The sequence below is a fragment of the Mercenaria mercenaria genome, chromosome 13 (genome assembly GCF_021730395.1).
Source record: "Mercenaria mercenaria strain notata chromosome 13, MADL_Memer_1, whole genome shotgun sequence".
NCBI classification, from domain to species: Eukaryota; Metazoa; Mollusca; class Bivalvia; order Venerida; family Veneridae; genus Mercenaria; species Mercenaria mercenaria.
This window is the reverse complement of record NC_069373.1, coordinates 8,166,853-8,183,786: the sequence shown is the minus strand read 5'-3', so window position 1 is coordinate 8,183,786 and position 16,934 is coordinate 8,166,853. Positions and strand designations below refer to the sequence as shown.

Genomic DNA, 16,934 nt, shown 5'->3' with positions numbered 1-16,934 from the left:
ATTAACCGGGCTTAATTTTGCACTTTGACCTCGGCAAGAAAGTTATCTTAAAAGAACAACAATGACTGAGCCTGACGAAAGATTCAGCCATAATAAATTGTCTCTTAATAAAAATTAAAAAGTCCAACAACAAGGTACAATAATAGACAACGATGGAAGCTTAACTAAATAACAAACGTTCTATTGAGACAGACATTTTATGCTACAATAGTTCCATACATCTCAATAATAGCAAATATAATTAACTTTTTACAAGACTACCAAGACACCGGTTCCTTTCAACAAAAACATAATAAACTATGAAATCAGTTTATCTTAACGTTTCAAATGAATTAATTCACGGTGATAAAAAGACCTTAAATAAGATGTTACCAGTAGTAGAGCTAAATTAATTGATTCGTACTGATTTTATCAGAGGAAAATTGATTATTATCTAAGCTGTGTTTAGATCATAAAAAATTAGTGTTAGATGTATTTGTTAAGTCATTCAGTAACCTGTTTTAACATTTCAAAAGCGAGGTGCTTACATTGAGGCCACAAGTGTCTACCTTTTAATCATGTATTTACCGAGCGAATGACTATGATTGATTCTATTTACTTTGTTCATGAAATATGCTGTGATCTAACTGTAGGACCACCTCTTTGACGGCCTTTGTTGCAAACTACCGCTCACGACTTCAAACACTAGCGTCTGAAGAGGTTCCTTGTTTTGAATGTGTACACATTTTAGAAGCATGAGAAAACGTAAAGAAATTGTGTTTGTCCACCAAAGTGGGGGTATGACTATATAGCGTCCATATAACAATTAACAGTGCAGAAACTGAATTTAGCTGGAAACGGCTTTTTTAAAGTCAAACATGTTTCGCTTAAAACAATTTATACAAAATCGGGCACGAGTATTTGGCGGTTAGTATATAGCCTCACTTAGAATTATCACATATTTTATCTTTGTTTCTCACCTTTCGTCCGGCTTTGTTGTTGTGTTTGTTCATTAAAGATCTAGCAGTTTCTTCTATTTCTCGTGCATCAAGAAATTTTCTGGCAAGTTTAAGTCCATGTTTTATGTCCGCACTACAACCACCCCAAGTCCAGCCTTTTGCACCTTTTCGAGCTATTTGAGATTTATCACATCCGCACTTGTCTAGACTTCCTACACTACACGCATGCGTAATGGCGTACACTACACCGGAAGAACTTATGGCTGACCAAAATGCAGCTTCTTTGCTTGCTGAAATAAAGAAAATAAAATTTAAACCATCTTGTCTGTATGCTTTTGTTTATGTGTGCCAAGTGTAAACTTCTAGATACAATTCATCATGGCAACCTTTAAAATGGCAACGTGCATAATTTGCATGGAAAGTTCGTGTTTTGGCATCAATATTAAGGGCTGAGGTAGATAATGTGATAAGTTTGATTTGCCGAATAAAAACATTTCAATGGAATCCTCAGTTAATTGCCTATGGTAAATACCAGCCTAAGTGCACATAAAAGACTTACAGAAAACTGTATTTAACTTTAAAACAAGTCATCCTATAACAGAGATGGTAAAATTGTGCGTCTTCTTTCTAAGCTGATAAACATATTATCCGAGAAACGGCTATCTATATTAAAAAACGGTTGTTGGTCTACATTTCTCTATCAGTTTTGTATGTGCAATATGGGCCGATACAGTCTTAAACCTACGGCCCTGTTTTCCTTCTAAATGATATTCAATGCGGATTTTGTGCTATGGTGTTCTTGAGTGAACATTTCAAAAACATCTGAAACGCATTTAGCTGACCTGGACAAATTAAGTGTTCTGAAGTCAGTCAAATGCAGAACTGCAAAAGAAGGCACAGGCAAAAAAGCAGCAAAGATTACAGAGAAAAAGTAACCGATTGACAGGTAGTTCTGTAATGCAAATAGGTAGGTAAAAGGTTTGTGTGCAAGGCATTGTTCATTATTTTGCTGTTCTATTCCCCTAATATTTTCCACCAGGCCAAATTGGGTAATATGTTGTAAAACTGGCTCATATTTTCGCTGACCCAGGTATTATCTACTAGCTTTGTCCAAAAACTTGAATCTGCTACTTAAATCAAGGCTTTCATAGAACATTTTACGAAGTAGGATCAAACGAGAGAAGTTTCCTCGCATTATCTAAGACTAGTGAGCAATCCAACTTCCAGTTTTTCCAATGAATTTACGGTTGCGCTACTAATAAAAGCCCTATTTCATAAGCGTTTAATTACAGGCAACAAGTTCAAATATATAATTAAATTGAGCTTAATGTTTTTGATAATTAATCAAAGTATTGTGGTTGTATAGTGCACTTCATCAACCATTGCACCGAGTGAGTAGGCAATTCATTACAGCATTCATTAAACATTAACAACATTTATAGATATAATTCGTGAGATAAAATTCAAAAGTATAGGTATATTCATCAAATTATGAAATATTTACATTTATGAATTATTCCATTTCTGATTGATTTAGATTTTAAAAATATACATCGTCGCCTACATAAATTGAAAACAAAATTCTGATATGAAGCCATATATTTTCTAATAAGAACTCCTGGTAGACTGTTTAATTAATAATTTTGTGTCATTTCACTTTTACAGTATTTTTTTCTTACACAGAGTATTTTTTATTCTTATTTTTTTTATATTTTTATATCCAACATGTACTTTAACAGTTACTCATTCTAAATAATAAAGATGCACTCTATTAAATAAAGTTTTGGCAATTTGAATACTCATCCTATGTTTTAAACAAGTAATAATTTTACGTTATAAAGTCAGGAAGTTACTAAGCATTAGATAAGATCATCCCACTTTCAAACGTTACCATTCCGGGTGGGCTAGAAATTCATATTTAAATAACATCCTATTGAGGAGAAAAAATGTATTATGCGGTATTGTGAATCATATTTCAGTACAACAATATTCACATATCGCATATGATTTATTTTCTTTAGCAGAAAATTATTTAATATATTTTGGAGCCGCACCATGAGAAAACCAACATAGTGCATTTGCGACAAGCATGGATCCAGACCAGCCTGCGCATCCGCGCAGTCTGGTCAGGATCCATGCTGTTCGCTTTCAAAGCCTATTGCAATAGCATTAGAGAAACTGTTAGCGAACAGCATGGATCCTGACCAGACTGACCAGATGCGCAGGCTGGTCTGGATCCATGCTGGTCGCAAATGCACTATGCTGATTTTCTGATGGTGCGGCTCATATATTGACACTCTTAAACAAAAGATCTGTAAAAAAAGTACCTGAATCTGATAAAGTGAAAGACCGAGAATGTAAGCTAAAACGCGACTGTTCTCAGGCTGATGATCACCTTGGTGTACGTTTGTAAGTATAAAAATACATAATCATACATCTTACATTATGCAACTTAAGGATGACAAGAGACAACCATTGAAATAACAAACCGTACAATGAAGAGCTATAAAGTAAGTTGTCAAACTTTTTGTATTACTAACCTATGCATTGGCAGCCCATCATTTTAATATTTTGACACTTTCTATTAAATTTTTGACGATAAATCATCGAGATAATATTGCGAGCGTCTCCGGAGTAGACCTGACATTTGCATTACGTACCGAGTACTTTACTACCACATTTTATGAAGATAGACAGGACTAGTGTTTAATTGCGATAACCCTTTTAAGTAGTCACAGGCTTTCATGGCTAAGACAAAGCAACAGAACAGTTAAAAGGATGATAAACATATAAATGAAACATTTTTTCTGTTTTTAAATTTGGCATTGGCGTATAAATATTGTTTACGACCAATTAATTAAAACAGAAAATGCAAAAATGCTATTTATTAAAATGGATTTGTTTAAACTTTGTGTTCTATTGTTTTTGTTTTTGCATTAGAATAATAATTGCGGTTCATGGAAATATTCTTAAATAGGAAACACTTTTTGAATACGATGTATGATAAATATGCTTTCAAATGACCTCGACGTCTGTTTGTTTCTAGTCTCTAAGACTGCAAGGAGTTTCATTGACAAACATGAATGATTATCCTTCAAATATAAACTCATTTGCACCAATATAAGGGATTGAAATCAATAGTCAATTCATAAATAATTGTGCTGAACAATTTATAGTGTAATTGAATTGTATTGAAGACACTAACCCTATGAATAGCACACTTGAATCATTACTGTCAACCCACAGTCTTGCGTAGCATACATTTTATTATCTATATTTGCACAACCCGAAAATATCTATTACAGTGTAACAGAGACACTCGAATGACAATATTTCATAATGAACTGCAACTAGAATCTACATTTTAATAAATCTTAAACAAACATTTTAAAGTTTTAAATGGTAGACACGGTGCCAGCTTTTTACAACCACTATCCTATTAACAAATTCTTAGGTAAGCACCAATATATTTTTCAAGTTGATTTCCAATATATGGTAGTTTTTCATTTTCTTCCAAAAAAAAAAAAAAAAAGATAATAATTTAAGCCAAAAAATATTAACATGTTAAGAAAGTTAGCCAACATGCTAGTAATATAAGGTACAATGTCAAACAAAATACAGATAAAATGGAAACCGTAGTGTAATATTACGGTTTATTTTAATGGTTATTCAATGTTCCTTATTGAGTAAAGTATCATTACATGACTCCTTATACAAATCTCTGGTCTGTATGATGTGCTATATAACCAGTCTATACATATTCGCTAGGTCAATAAAATAAAATTAATTTCTGATGTCATGTAAAAACACATTGAATGGCCTGCCGGTCAATAGTCAAAACTACTGGCCCTCGGTGTTTCGGACCTCGACTTCGGGCAACAGTTTTAACTACTGACTGGCAAGCCATTCAGTAAGTTGTACTATGGAACTCGGTACTATAAAACAAATATGGTAATGCGAGTACACACCAATAAGTAGATCTAGCCTACGTTACAATTTCATAGCCAGTTGACAGATTCTTCCAAATTACAGCGAGAATTAAAATGTTCCAACATTTTATTTTAAAAGTTCTTTATGATGCTTTAAAACAATCATATGCTACCAGAAGTGCACATTTTACTGATTTTGTTATAAGTTATGGTAAATTATCACAAGACTCATTGTGTGAATCACTGGTCTTTGTACAATTGACCGGTCTGTAGTTCAACACTGAATTTTGCTACGCTGAAGTCAAATCTTGAAGAACGAAGATGATAAAATACTTCTCATGCCATATAATAAAACACATCTTGAATGACTTACCAGTCAATAGTAATAACAATATTCTGACTAATGATCGGGGCACTCCATTCAATAAGAGTATAATATTAAACTTATGACAGAACACAGACACTTTCTTTCATTTATAGGACTAAGGTACCGTCGGCCAATGGTAATAGAAAGGTTCTAGATTTGTATTATAAGAACATACAAGATAGAAGTGACTTTAGTATTCGATTTTTCGCGCACTGTATGATGTACAATTTAGTCTCTACCAGTAGTGGTTTGAGGTGGTCCCCGGGACCAACTAGGGTGTTCTACCAGGGAATCACGGTAGACCTCTGGTATGCGAGAATGATATTACATATCCTCTTTTCACGGACTGCATAGTCGTTCATTCCGGGTTTCATATGCAGACCGTACAAGAATGTTCTAAACATAGCAAAGGTGATTCTGTAGTTCTTCTCTTCCCATTTAAAATGTCATGGATACATAGACTGCTGTTTCTGTTTCCCCTCTGTCTCATTTTCACATTTTAATGAATTAGTTGCTTCAAAGGCGTCACTGCACATTTAGTCTCAATATACGTATTTACTAAATCTATATTTCTTCAGTGTCTTATTAATGCCAATTATATGTCTATCAAAATTATAAAGATTACAAAGATTTCTTCATCTGACGATACAATGATTTCACGAGTTATGATTCTCTTTTGTCTTAAATCAATCAGTAAGGTGTCTTTTGTGTTACATGACTATATCTGAGATAGAGGAGCATATCAAAAATGTGACCTTGTCTTTATTTTAGGTACTATATCAAACTGTAATCAGGTTTTAAATACTTTAACACGATGCCCTTAACAGGTGCTTGAAATGCGAGTATCGGTGTAATCTCATGAGCAAAATACAATTCAATAACCAAGATATAGCCCAACTTAAAATGACAAAGCAAAACATGGACACATGTTTTTGTTGTGGTGTAAAGATCATTCCAGCCCTGTTTCGATCACAAAATGCAATGTCGGCCACTGTTTGAAGTTCTGATAATTTTTTGATATCATTTTATAGGATTCTGGCAACAATTATTAAAGAACCCATAATATTATTTTTTATGTTTATTTTTTTTAGTTTAAATTGTTGTCCGATAAAAAATGCAAAGTCGGTCGCTGTTTGAAGTCCTGATAATATCTGATATCCTATTTCATAAAACTTCTATAGAATGATGTTTACAAAAACTAAAGTACTACTACTGTCTATTCCAAGCAAAAACTTAAGGACAAATGTCCTTAACGGAATTTACATATAAATGCTTTATTCTTCACCGATCACCTACCATAGTTAGAGACATTTAATTTAAAAAATCAGCTTTTGTTCAGGTTTCATTGTAAATACATGTTTGCGTGTAAAATATCAATAATAAATATAATGTATCAGCTTTTGTTTTAATCAATGATATAGTGAGAAAAGTTTGATATTATTAGCCCTGCAAACCCCGTAAATATTAATTATAGTATATACAGGACAGTCGGCCATAACACACTGTCACTAGGATCATTTTATTTAATAAAATATTTTTCCAATTCAATGATCAAAAGAAATATCAAAGAATACAAGTGTCATAAAGGTTAGAAATTACGCATTCCGTAAATGTTAAAAATCAGCGACAATTAACATTTTTATACAACTATTTTACAAGTAATGGAGACAATTTCACTAGACCTAAATAAAAAAAGCCCTGCACGACATTCACGCGACATAATAATAAAATATCAATACTTGTTTCTTTTCATGAATATACTTATAAAACGTGTACTCACTGTAACTTAATTTCGGGGAGAGGCCAGGCCACAACTGCTATCTATCAGTAGGTTTCTTAAATCATAGCAAGATTGAATTACAAGATTACGTTATGACAAGCACTGTTTTTTTACAGTTTGCACAATACAAATGTAACGAAACTTTACTGAAAAGCGGGTTAATTCATAAAAAAATATACGACCATGCTCTGAAAACTTTTACCGAGGATATACAGCATTTTATCATATTTTAACGGTGCAGAAATTGTTGAAAATAAAAAAAAGAATACTGCAGCAATTTATAAAATAAACAGAGTTAAATATGATATAATTTCACACGATGAATTACCCATTTTAACGCCTTTATTTAGGAAGGCTCAAAACAAAGGGCGGCGTTCCTTGTAGTCATGGTGTTACACATGTTTATCATGTAAGGCGTTGTCAGAAGGTAAGTTGAGTCGGACTGTTGTAAGGGTGTAAACCTAGACTAAATTTAACTAGATATACAAGTGAAACATTTTGTTAAGCAAATATGTATGGGCAGATAGGGTAACTGTAAAAACAATCCTGTGTTAACCGCATAATTTCATATCTCAAAATCTACAAGACATAACGGCTATAAAAAGAATTTGCCATGTCTGACAACAAAGTGAATGTCATGCTCTAAGAAAGCAAAGCACGTTATGCTACAACCTAAAAGTAGATAAAAGTAAGGTCAAAATAAACACATCAGGTCAAACAAACTTCTTCGAAATACAAATCATCATCTTCATCTTGCTAAAGATTCATAGCATTTACGAAATGAAAATAATTACGCATTATTTTTATATAGGTATTCGAGTATAAGGTTGTTATTTTCATCTATTGTACAAGGGGTCACGAGATGGATCATATTTCTAACATATAACCAAAAATGACCGATAAGAAGAGAAATAAAAACACTATTATCTTGACATGTTATTCCTCATCTCATCTGACAATCGCCACATTGTATTTGTTCGTAACATTATTACTAATTTGGAAACAATTTCTAATGCTTCAAATATCTTCTCGAGGCAAAATTTGACCAGGTTGTCTGAAAATCAAATTTTGTTTGGTTTATTTAAGAACTTTTTGTCATTTTATAGGCATTAACGTTACTCGGGCTCTTCTTTTTTGCAAGACAGGTGGGAATACAGTTGTTCATAACCTGTCGAAATTTGCAAAGAAGGTTGTATTTGGGATCCTGTCCTGTCTGTCATTCTTAGTTGACTTAGTAAAACCAAAGAGGACAATGCAGAGGTATCGAAAAGAAACAGGCAGGTAATTGTCTATGTGCGGACAATACACATTTGACGGGTTGATTCAAGGAAATATTACAAAATATATTGAGCCTTTTAATGGAATGTATGGGGAATATCTTCTGAAACATTTCTTGTGGATGTATTATATAGCATTCATTCTAAAACTGAATGCTTTAAAAATAGCTTTTCACAGATTTTATTGCGCGACAAGTACTTTGCTAGAGGTGCATGGTGTCTCTCGTATTCTCTTGAAAAGCATTAAGACCAGTTTTCATGTCATGAAAACAATTTTCACTTGGTTCGAAGTTAATACAGCAACTTATCCATGTTTGATAGACAGAACTTGAAAATGGCGGTACATGTCCAATAAGAAAAAGTATAGTCTGCTTTTCGTTCTACATGTATATTGAATATTATAAAATTACGCTTTGTACCTCAGGTCAGCTTGTATCCTGAACTGCTTGAAATAATAAAATCTTAAAATGGGAACATTTTGGGATATATGGCGAGGGATGTGATCTGGTATGTTAACATTAGACTTTATTTGTCTATGCTAATTTGTTTGAAGTTTTCAAAGATAAATAAATATGAATAATCCATTAAGGTTACATAATCTTTCCCACTCATAGCCGAAAACATTGATGAAACAAAAATAACTATTATCAAATTCAAAACAATAATTTTAGACGCAGATGACAAGTCTTTTGGCGTCTGTACTGACATATTTTATTTATTAATTCGAACGACACTTTTGAGTGTATTTCACATAAATAATTTAATACATGAATGAATAAATAAATAAATAAATAAAGAAATAAAGATATAAGACTCATTCACCAACCTATTTCATGTTGATAGCCGAATAATGACTGGTATTTTGAAGCACTCGAGCAGTTCCAGCGCATATTCCGAAACTGATATTGACACTCAGTGATCCCAATTTTTGCACCTTCTCCAATGACTGCCATGGCAACAGGTCTACTTCGACATATAGCCCTCTGGCGTGGGGCAAGACCTGGGATTTTATTGCAAATAATATTAGCCCCTAAGGCGACAACAGACGATAGTGCACTGAAAAATAAAAGTGCAATAACGTGAAAACGGCAATAATTTTGATGCTTACTTAAACATTTTATCGTAACCAATTTTCTTCATCATATATCTGTCTTTACCGAAGATGTAGACTAAATGTTTCATTTTCTCTCACAGATCATCTGCCAGCTGCCACTCGGTTCCCATGTGATGCGCTTTAACTTCTTTTGGAGACCACGCTGATTCTGTTTTACAAAAAGTGCTAATTAAGGTATTAATTTGGTTTTAGTTAAAATCTACCACTGATGCCTGAAACGCAGCTATATTTCAAATTAAACAAAATAACACAGCGGCTTGTTCATATTCATCAGGTACATCACATATACACTATTCATATAAGATATAATTATAGTAAATACGAAAAATGAAAAACGATATTCGAGCATAAAAGTTCTGTTAAAATTGTTCGATGCCGAATAAAGGCATTGAAAATAAATGCAATATCAGAACATTTAATATCGAAGATGAATTCCATTTTGTTGTAAACGTATATTCTGGCACTAGACGCCTCTACCTTGGCAATGAATTTTACTACAACCTATATATTAACCAACTGTAAATATTATTACGCTTTGCATAATTACACTTTGGCTTTATTAGAAAATTCTTCACATTTTGTCGTTCATAACTGCTTCAAAACTTCCCCTAGGGCAACAGATACTTGCTCGAGATGGAATTCTGACACATTTATTTATATATAAAAATGTTTAATTTCTTATCCGCCAAAATAAATTACCAATAACATAAATATAAAACATATGACGATTACTTGATATCAATATTATAAAGGAAGAAAACACAAGTGCATTCGATTAGTTTGAAGGTGCTGATTATGTATGATACGACAGACGGTGGCCTGCCACAATGTTAATCTACAAGCCACAGGCGACCTTAGTAATAATATTTTGATACTAGCACATGCGTTATGACACAAGTATATTCAAATAATTATAAATAAAAGCGGTTTAAGGGTGTGCAACAATAATTTATCACTGAACGAGCGAATGCATTTGGTGATAAGTTTGTTTGTATGAATCCAGCCTTGAATCGACGAAACAAATACGGATTATCACAGAAAAAAACAGTGGTAAAGTTTTTCTTAAATAAATCAAAGATCCAATATAAGCAGAAAAGTACAACGATATGCAATATGATTAGAGGGTTTAGAAATAAAATGTTGACAGATATAGCGTACAGTCATAATACTTAAAGATTTTATCTCCTATAATTCGTTTATTGGGCTGCATATTTGGCGATCTGATAAAGGTAAATACAATTAGTTCGCACATTCCAGCACGAGGCACTACAAAGTTTTGTACAAGTATATCAGATGAGATGACGAAATTATCATTATTCGAACCTTGGTCACTGTCGTAATTAGCAAATTAATTTATTGAACAGGTTTAACGTGAAGGGTAGCATGACGTAAAGTATTTAGGAATGTAACTGAGCTGTGCCATGAGAAAACCAACATAGTGGGATTTCGACCATGGATCCAGACCAGCCTGCGCATCCGCGCAGTCTGGTCAGGATCCATGCTGTTCGCTTTTAAAGCCTACTGCAATTAGAGAAACCGTTAGCGAACAGCATGGATCCTGACCAGACTGCGCGCATGCGCAGGCTGGTCTGGATCCATGCTGGTCGCAAACCCACTATGTTGGTTTTCCCACGACGCGGCTCAATTTATTAATGAAAGAAACAAAAACGAATATCCAATAAATATTAGAAAGTCTTTAAGGAATACAGTAATAAAACACTACGGTGGAATAACTTGCATTCCTATTGAAAGTACACGTTGTATTAAATACTGATACTAATTTTATGTAAGTACTTTTTTATTGTTTACGTAAGCAAATACCGAAACATCGTAATTCCACTAGTTTAAAATGAAAAGGCATTTAAACTGTAGTCCAGAAAGTCATGTGCACAATTTTCAATATCTTATCGTGTTCAATGCATTGAAGAAAACGTAAAACATTTATGGAAATGCTTTATGACAGCCATGCCTTTGCAAGTAGCAGCATTTGTTTAGTTTCAGCAACACTAGGATCTTGTTTTTAACTGAATGCTATGAACTCATTTTCTTTGAATTTAAAGCAGAAGAAACGTTCAAATGTTGACAAACTCAGTTTGCTACAACATCGGCTACAAGTAAAATCATGTTTTAGGTATGGGTTCAAAATTAATTTCAGTTTGCTTTAAAGCTGGTAGATAGATAGAGAAAGAAACTCCTTTTATTCATCAGTATAATGATTTGCGACAAGTCTCAGAACAGAAATACAGGTGCAATATCAGTGCGAAATCCTCTTTTCTCGTAAGTGTTACCATTTAGCACTTTCTCTTCGACCTCCGTTTGTACTTTAGTTAGATTCTAGAACTCTTTCTCGTATATTCCTCGAGTTATCTGCATTCAAACCCATTCAGCTTCTGAAAAACTTTGGTCGTTATTTAAAACGAGGCCTGTGTCGCTATTAGTGAATAAATTTATTGAATCTACTGTAGAAAAAAGTATGACATAAAGAATATACGATTTTTGATTTATTGGGAAAACAGTAGGATAATCAAATAAAGTTCTTCAAAAATAACTTGTTTTGTTTCCAATGTACCTTGTGTACTAAATAGTTCAACAAACGTATACTGAACGTGCGGATATTCTTGAATTTCATATCTGAAATTTTCAATTCAGTTTTCTGTGATATGAAAATTTAGATTGACGCAATAGAAATGCCTCCTTTTTATACGCGCACGAAAACTTTGTCCGACTTTAGTCTTGTTTCTCCGCGTAAAGATTTGTATATGATACAACATAATGTGTGTAGATTATGAATTATGAGTAAATGACAGTTATATGATTTAAGTAATCATTACACATTGTGCATTAAACGTATGATTTCCATAATATGCTAATATCACATGGATTTAATTGTGCGGAAAATATGTTACCTTCAATGAATATTTTAAGAGTCCGTTTACCTCTTATTCCCATTGAGTTAATATTCAGATTTGTAGAATACATAACGTCTCTATATAGAAATATAGCTGAAAAACTAACGTATAAAACACATATTACATTCTCTGGAGATGTTCTCAGAGCTTTTGAAGTTTGAACAGTAAAATGCGTCATCTACCATATTTACAAGCACGCGGTTTAATTCTACGTACATGAACGTATACATTGAGGACATTCCAACAATATTTGTAAAAATAAATTGACTCGGGAAAGAGATTATCCGAGTTTGTTTCAGTTTTAGATATCTTCTTTCATGTAAGGTCAACCCTTCTTCCGAACCCCACTGGGCAAAATATAACTTAAAACATATGGGCAACTGCGAAAATTTTCTTGTCCTGTGGCACTTGTTGGCCTTTCCAGAATTGTTTGGTAAGCCATTCAGCTTGCGCCATAATGGCGGAACTGATAATTCATTCGTTTGATCTTCTTAAAATAAAAGGAGATATTTTCCAATTATATCTGTTAGAAAATACAGTTTAGCAATATCCTAGCTTCCATCATCCTTTTCCATTCTTACTGTATTTGACAAACAAATGGCATATGAAACGGCTGTTTGTTTAATTGATCTTTAATATTTTTTTTCATTTGTTTTAATGCCGAAATGAAGCCGTTTATTGCATTATAAAAATGTTGACAAATCTACGTTTAAATAGTTTACAGCGTAGACAATGGAAGACACACGTGCATTTATTATTTATCATTATGCCATGATAAATGAATTGATTTAAGAACGTTACACATTTGTCATAAGTGATAAAAAACAAAGGCGTCTTTTTTAATGCATGACCAACTTCTGTTTCTGCGTTGGCGGTCGTTAAGAATCACAAAACGGAAGGTCTTGCTGTGTGATGAAAATGGAATATTTTCAGGACTAATGTATTTTGTTATAAATGCAATATTCTAAGTTAATTAAAAAGACGTATTGTAACAGGCGTAATACTTACGCTTTTTATGCACCATGCATGCATTTATACGGTAAAAAATATAACATTAAAACTGTGTTTTATACTGTTCAGTCTAAAACTTTAAGTCTTACATGAATATGGTTGTACAAAAGCACATATTCTTTTAAAATTCTGTTCAAATTTGTACAAACTATAACAAATGCAAAACAAATATCTGATCGGTTTCGTTTAGATCAATCTAAAGACGCTATATATCAGAAAATGTGTGTTGTTCAGCCTAAATTTTCAAAGTCACAATGACTTTCAACATTACCTTTTTTGCAGTTGTCATGGAAACAGCAACTGCCAGGTAGATCGTCAATAAAGGTTATATTTACCTGATGGTGGTCCAGATAAATATGTTTGTAAATGGCAATTATGATATTTCTTAAGTGTTTAAATTAGTATGAATGGTATGAAAGAACAACATTTAACTAATTCGGGTACCAGTCTTTACCGTCACTATCGGCTTGTACGATCAGAATGTTAATAAACATGTTTTAAAATTTGAATTTAGTGATTTTTATTGCAGCTTGTAAAGTTGTTAATGTTAAAATATTTGGTTTTTATTCATAATATGAACGTTCGTCAATAACATATGGCCCTAATTTCATGGAGTGTGCCTCTGTGCATAAGTATATATAGTAAGAAAAACAAATGCCAGTGCTGATGTGTTGTTATCGCTGATGTGTTGCTATAAGTTACTTCTCGTGAACTTAATTGAAAAGTTAAAACAACCCTCTACCATTGTTTCAAAATGACCCAATGCAACGCCATTCACTGAGCCTCAAATCAATCAGTTCCAAAGAGCACCCCATACTTCCGATGCAAATTTCCCGTTTAAAGAAGTCCATCCAAAGTGCAAATATATTTTTTCTCTTTTTTAGACTTGTTTTGTCCTTGACTTTGACGTTTTTGTATCTTGTTTTCATGTAGGTACTGTTATTCACCTTACCACTCTACCTAAGCCTCTGCTGGTCTAAGACTTACTAATTAACACTAACTACCCCGTAGATCTACCAGTGCAGTGATTGTCTATATCTGTAATACACTGTCACTGTCAGGAGAGTACTGACAATCTTTGTCTTGCTGTCTGTCTGTCAATTAGTGTGGCTTATCAGGCGAAATTTATGTTCATGGGAGTAACATTATCTCTCAAAAATCTTCGGACAATCTATTAGTTAAAAACCGGAGAGATCGAATTTCGTAACAGTATGTGAAATACTTAGAGATATCTATTATTGCCTGGTACAATCAGTGAAATTTATCATTGCTCATAATAGCAGAACATTAACTGTGTCAAGTTATAGGAATGTCTTGTTCAAGATAAGATAAATTGTACACATTTTTGTTGTTAATCAAATATAAAAAAAAGCTAAAAATACACTACAGTCCATACCCATATAACAACTATTCAGCTAACGGCTCCCAAGTTTATATACAATGGGCTTTGGAAATTGGAAACAGGTGGTCAGAACACAAAGATTTTATTAGACAAAGAACTTCAATCGAAGACACAGTAAATATCTGTTCGAGGTACCCAAAACTCTATGCAGTGAATATGGCATCGGGTGAATATTTTAGTGCTTCATCTGTATTTTATATTTTCGAAGAAAACTGCAAAATTTCAAATAAAAATAAAACTTCAAAACAATTTTAAAAGCATAAATTCTTTAAGATTCATTGATATATTTGACATAGAAAATATTTCAATCTTTGGTTAGCATTTGATAAAACATCAATGGCATAAAAAGCACCATGAATTAGTAATGTTATGTTTGGTCTAAAATTCTGCCAGCAGTTAATACAACGAAGATCACATACAAAGTGGGTAAAACATGCCATATATACACGAAGATTCTAAAATTTTGCCAGCATTTTATAAAACATGTATATGGCGTAAAATTCTTCCAACATCTAGCTAGTACTTGACAGAGGTTCATCATGGCAATGCGGTCGAAGTAAGGAAAGAATTTGCAATCTGCAAATCGAACCCAGTTAAAGCAATTGTAATCTTATATATGTACTTTGATGACAAGAGAAACTCGGTCGCGACGCAAAGAGTTAGCTTCTTTTATTTCCGAGTTCATATAACATAGACACACACCTGCAAGCACTAATTGTTTAAGATAAAAGAAGACAGATCTATAGTAAATATATTACCAAATAAAAACAAAAAAAAACCTAACATTCTGTTTTCGACACCATTACGGCTATATCAATATCCAAGTGTATAAACAAGATGACTGACCCTCTATAATCTATAATAATTTTAGATCGATTAAATTATTCATATGATGTCTATGATCTTCTGTATCTGTCTCGATTATTTATTACAGGTCTCACATCTATTCTAAGAAATGGTTGATTGATATCATGTTTTTCAGTTATTTGGTACAATGTATGTAACATTATACAGGAGGTAGTCAAATATATTCCAATGGTTTTGCCATGATAAAGCTTTACGTATATGATAATAATCACTATAGGAGAGTCCTAAAATTTAAAGCTTTACGTGTATTTAATAATCACTATAGGAGAGTCCTAAAATTTAAAGCTTTTACGTGTATTTAATAAACACTATAGGAGAGTCCTAAAATATATAAGCTTTACGTATATGATAATAAACACTATAGGAGAGTCCTAAAATAAAGGTCTAACTTAAAGCTTTACGTATTTGATTATAACAAGTTCTAAGACAGACACGCTTCAACATATTTAAAGGTCAGAATTGTACTTAAATAAATCCACTCAGACATGTCATGTGAAACAAATAAAAATAAAGAAGGAGGGAGACAATTTGCAACATATCCCTGTCACATACAAGAAATTCCACTAAATCAAACGTTGCAGCATTAGTTATGAGGAGTGTACGATGTGCAGTAGGCCGAGAATATTATTTTTCTCATGACAATGATTGATTTGAAACAATAATTCATTTTAATTAACATTTGCTATTTGTTAGACATTACCGTTACACAATAATACATTTATTTTATCAGTAGACGCTATCAAATATTTTGCATTCTCAACATATAATGTATTAAGATGAATGAGAAGGAAGTACTATTCAATGCTGTTTTTTCCTTTGTATGTGAGAAAAAAATGGACATGACATAAACTAAAACGAAACAATGACAATCTCGGATTGCAGTGTATCATAATTCATGCGGGGGTGATCAAACCAGCTGGGCATATAGTTTAATCTATATAGCAAATAAATCGTGAATATTTTTTTGTTTGCCCATTCCTTTGTTGATGCGAACATGCTAATTTTGAGTTTTGCTGTCCATTGCAGCACAGTATTGATCTATCTTAAAAAATATGTGTTTATTTACATCATATCATAAATTAAACCTGAAGACAACGGATTTGCTTCTTTACACACAAAGGCTCAGTATAAATACTCCCTAGAACTGAGAAATCTATTTGTAAAAAGTATACGCCATCCTGTATATAACTGAAAACATATTCATTGCCATTAATTATTTATCCTTAACTTGTTGCTTGTTACTATTAACTAAAAGAACTCCGATTACTAGGCATTGTGGTTTGAGTGTGAAAATAGATACATTTATTAAATAATAAATATCATGCGAATTAGTAACTAAA

The 16,934-nt window shown here is 32.8% G+C and overlaps 1 protein-coding gene across 2 annotated transcripts in view; it reads right to left on the bottom strand.

Moving 5' to 3' along the window:
- The window catches only part of LOC123529956 (protein Wnt-7b-like), a 51,915-nt gene that overhangs the window by 17,806 nt on the left and 17,175 nt on the right, over positions 1-16,934 (bottom strand). For both annotated transcript variants that reach the window (XM_053521112.1, XM_045310593.2), the window contains exons 2-3: positions 9,118-9,347; positions 960-1,228 (exon numbers count right to left, since the gene is read on the bottom strand). In XM_053521112.1, coding sequence (XP_053377087.1) covers positions 960-1,228; positions 9,118-9,347 — 499 coding nt within the window. The remainder of the gene's footprint in view (positions 1-959; positions 1,229-9,117; positions 9,348-16,934) is intronic.